This window comes from Python bivittatus, unplaced genomic scaffold, assembly GCF_059951505.1.
Source record: "Python bivittatus isolate LINGU-HERP-01145 unplaced genomic scaffold, Pbiv_v1 ctg000960_np1212, whole genome shotgun sequence".
Classification (NCBI taxonomy): Eukaryota; Metazoa; Chordata; class Lepidosauria; order Squamata; family Pythonidae; genus Python; species Python bivittatus.
In genome coordinates, this window is record NW_028277124.1 from 9,476,740 (window position 1) to 9,480,308 (window position 3,569).

General features: G+C 42.4%; 1 protein-coding gene across 1 annotated transcript; it reads left to right on the top strand.

The window, feature by feature from the left end:
* The first annotated feature begins 471 nt into the window (after positions 1-471).
* On the top strand, positions 472-2,940 carry LOC103057105 (protocadherin alpha-5). The gene has a single exon (XM_025168190.2). It carries the CDS (start codon positions 472-474, stop codon positions 2,938-2,940), a length of 2,469 nt encoding a protein of 822 aa, XP_025023958.2.
* Positions 2,941-3,569: the final 629 nt, after the last annotated feature.

The following is a 3,569-nucleotide window of genomic DNA, read 5'->3' on the forward strand; positions in this document are numbered from 1 at the left end:
AAATATAATACTTATAGAAGAGTCAACTAACATATTCAGTTGCAACTCCCACTTATTAAGGTCGTAGAAATGATGTGTTATACAGGTATGAATTAAGTTGCTAGAAGAATAAATGGTTGGAAAAACTAAATGTATTTAAAAACAAACAGAAGGCAGTATCAGAGATGATTGCTAGTTTTTCAAAGAGCAATCATCTGCTTCCCTGTTTCAAAATGCCTTCACTAGAGGTCACTGTTGCATCAGGAAATAGATGAGGAGAAGGAACACAGAGCTCCTCCTTCAATGTGACTGAAAAAAATTCTTTTTATCAGGTACATAATGATATCCACCCCAGATGGCAAGAACACTGGAATTAAATTGAATTATTTTGTAAATGCTGGTTTGGATGCCTCTTCTGATTCTGTTCTTGGGTCTTTTCAAGAGATGGATATATAAGAAAAAACACAACTGATCTTTCTGCCTGTATTTGCAATGATTATCTGGAAGAGTGAATCTGTGGCAAATCAGCTGCTGCAGCTGGTTCTGCTCCACACCGCCTGGAAAATGGGGAGTGGCCAGCTCCATTATTCTGTGCTTGAGGAATCCAGGCATGGCACCTTCGTGGGCCGCATCGCCCAAGATCTGGGGTTGGAGGTGAGTGATCTGGTCCCTAGGATGTTCCGGATGCTGTCCAAAGGAAAGAAGGACTATTTTGAGGTAAATGTACAGAATGGGATCTTGTTTGTAAATTCCCAGATAGACAGGGAGGAGCTGTGTGCCAAGAATGCTGACTGTGTTGTTCATCTGGAGGTGATTGCAGAGAAACCTCTGAGATTCTTCCATATAGAGGTTGAAATCAAAGACATTAATGACAATGCTCCCACCTTCTCTGCAAGGGAACAGATTCTGAGCATGGCTGAATTGACGACAGCATCTGGTACCCGGTTCCCCTTAGAGGGAGCCTCTGATGCAGATATTGGTACTAATGCTCTGCTAAGCTACAAGCTCAGCCCCAATGAATATTTCATTGTAGAACAGAAAACAGATGAGAAATTCAGTAAACCTTTAGCAATTGTTTTAAAGAAGCCACTGGACAGGGAGGAGAACCCTGTTCATCATTTAGTACTGACAGCCACTGATGGAGGTGAACCAAAACTCACAGGAACTGTTCAGCTAGTGATTGTTGTGCTGGATGTAAATGACAACCCTCCTGTATTTAATCCATCAGTTTACAAGGTAAAATTATTAGAAAATGCAGCGGTTGGAACACTAATTATTAAAGTGAATGCCACTGATTTAGATGACGGCATGAATAAGGAAATTGATTATTCTTTTACTAATCATGTACCACTAAATTTTCAGAACATTTTTAGCATAAATTCCAATACAGGAGAAGTAATTGTAGAAGGACGGGTAGATTTTGAAGACCTTTCTATATATGATCTTCAGATTGTGGCAGAAGATAAAGGGTACCCCCCTTTGTCAGGACATTGCCAAGTGATCATTGAAGTGGTGGATGTAAATGATAATGCTCCAGAGTTGTTTGTCTCATCACTCTCAGTGCCAGTGCCAGAGGACTCCTCACTGGGGACAGTGGTAGCCCTCATTAGTGTTTCAGATAGGGACTCAGGAGACAATGGGCAAATACATTGCTCACTGTGGCCTCCTGAGGTACCCTTCCAACTTGTATCCAATTTCAAGAATTATTATTCATTAGTAGTGGCTGAGTCCCTGGATCGGGAGCAAGTTACTGAGTATCAGTTGATGGTGAAAACAGAAGACCAAGGAGTCCCATCACTGTCAGCTAGCAGTATCTTGGTAGTGCCAATCAGTGATACAAATGACAATGCTCCCACTTTCACACAGCCCTCCTACACAGTCTTTGTGAAGGAGAACAATCCCCCCGGTGCTCACATCTTCACAGTATCTGCCTCAGACCCAGATGTAGCTGAGAATGCCCTGATCACCTACTGGATAGATGAGAAGCTGTGGCCATTGTCAAGCTTCATTTCTGTGCATTCAGAGAGTGGAAAATTCTATGCTTTGCAACCTTTGGACTATGAGGAATTGAAACTGCTGGAGTTCCAAGTGAGAGCCAAGGATGCTGGACTACCTTCCTTATGTGGCAACGCAACTGTTCAAATCTTTGTGATGGATGAGAATGACAACGCACCTGCCGTGTCAGCATCATCAGAAGAGAATTCCATTCTTTTAGTGGTTCCAGTGATGTCTGGGCATATAGTAGGCAAGATTCATGCCTTGGATGCAGACTCTGGATACAATGCATGGCTAAGATATGAGCTGGTTGAAGAAAGTAGCAGGCTGTGGGCTGTAGGGCAGTATAATGGTGAGGTGAGTACTAAATATTCTCTGGATGAGGCAGAAGGAAGCAAAAGCCAGACTCTCCTGGTTCTGGTGAAGGATCATGGGAAGCCTCAACTCTCAACTACAGCCACCCTGAGTGTGTCACTTGTGACAAATGCCCAGGCCATCAATACTGATATTCACCTCCCCAGGTCAGGGGAGAGCTTCATGCCCCTGGTGGACTCGATCAATGTGTACCTGATCATTGCCATCTGCTCTGTTTCCAGCCTGTTCCTGCTGGCCATTCTCATTTATGTGGGCCTGCGGTGCCACTGCAAGTCAAAAGAAACCATGGTGTATGGTCCTGGCACGGCCACCCTGGTCTGTGCCAGTGAAGTGGGCAGCTGGTCCTATTCCAATCGCCACAGCCACATCCTGGCAGGTGTGAGCGCAGAGGCTGGTGCCAAGAGTGACCTCATGATTTTCAGTCCCAACATCCCTGTTTTAGCAAATAATGGGGAACTTAGGAATGGGACAGAGATGCCCTCAAATTCATCCAAAGAGGTGAGTTGTGCTGTTTTTGGAGTGCTTGACATTAAGTCAACATCAGATTCCTATGCTACCAGATTAGGGTTGATTTTAATACAATATTTTTAAAGTAAATATTAGATTTAATCTGACAGTCATGTTAGTAAATACATAGTTCTATATCTGGTTTATAACTTTTTGCTAAATGAACAACTTCACGTTCAGATCCATAATTCTTTTTTTTAAGGACATCTTTTTGGAATGGGAATGGCTACAGAAATATACACTTTGAATTTTACTTTAATACTGAACAAATTTGTCTTCTAGAATAGTAAAAATAAATAAGGACTATTAAAGAATATTAATAAGGAATATTATCGCTCTGTTGTGCCACTTTATTCTTCTGTGTATAATTAATTTGGCAAACAGGTGGAGCATTCTAAATTGTTCATTCAATTCTTTTTAATTTGAAAAATCTGTTATCTCTTCTGCCCTCATAAGTTCTTTGCAGTCAAAATGGAGATGAGAAATACTGCGCACGCACACACACACACACACACACACACACACGCATATATAGTGCCGTCTTGTCTCCTGGCAACTGCCTGGACAAGGCAGTGCAGTTTTCTTGGCAAGATTTTTAGAAGTGGTTTGCCTCCTTCCTAAGGCTGAAAGTGGCCAAAGTCACTCAGCTGGCTTGAAGCCTAAGGCAGGAACTAGAACTCATGGTGTCCTGGTTTCTGATAGGTGCCTTTAAC

Excerpts from the sequence above, each read along its gene's own strand:
- LOC103057105 (XM_025168190.2), top strand. The coding sequence starts at position 472 with ATGATTATCTGGAAGAGTGAATCTGTGGCAAATCAGCTGCTGCAGCTG.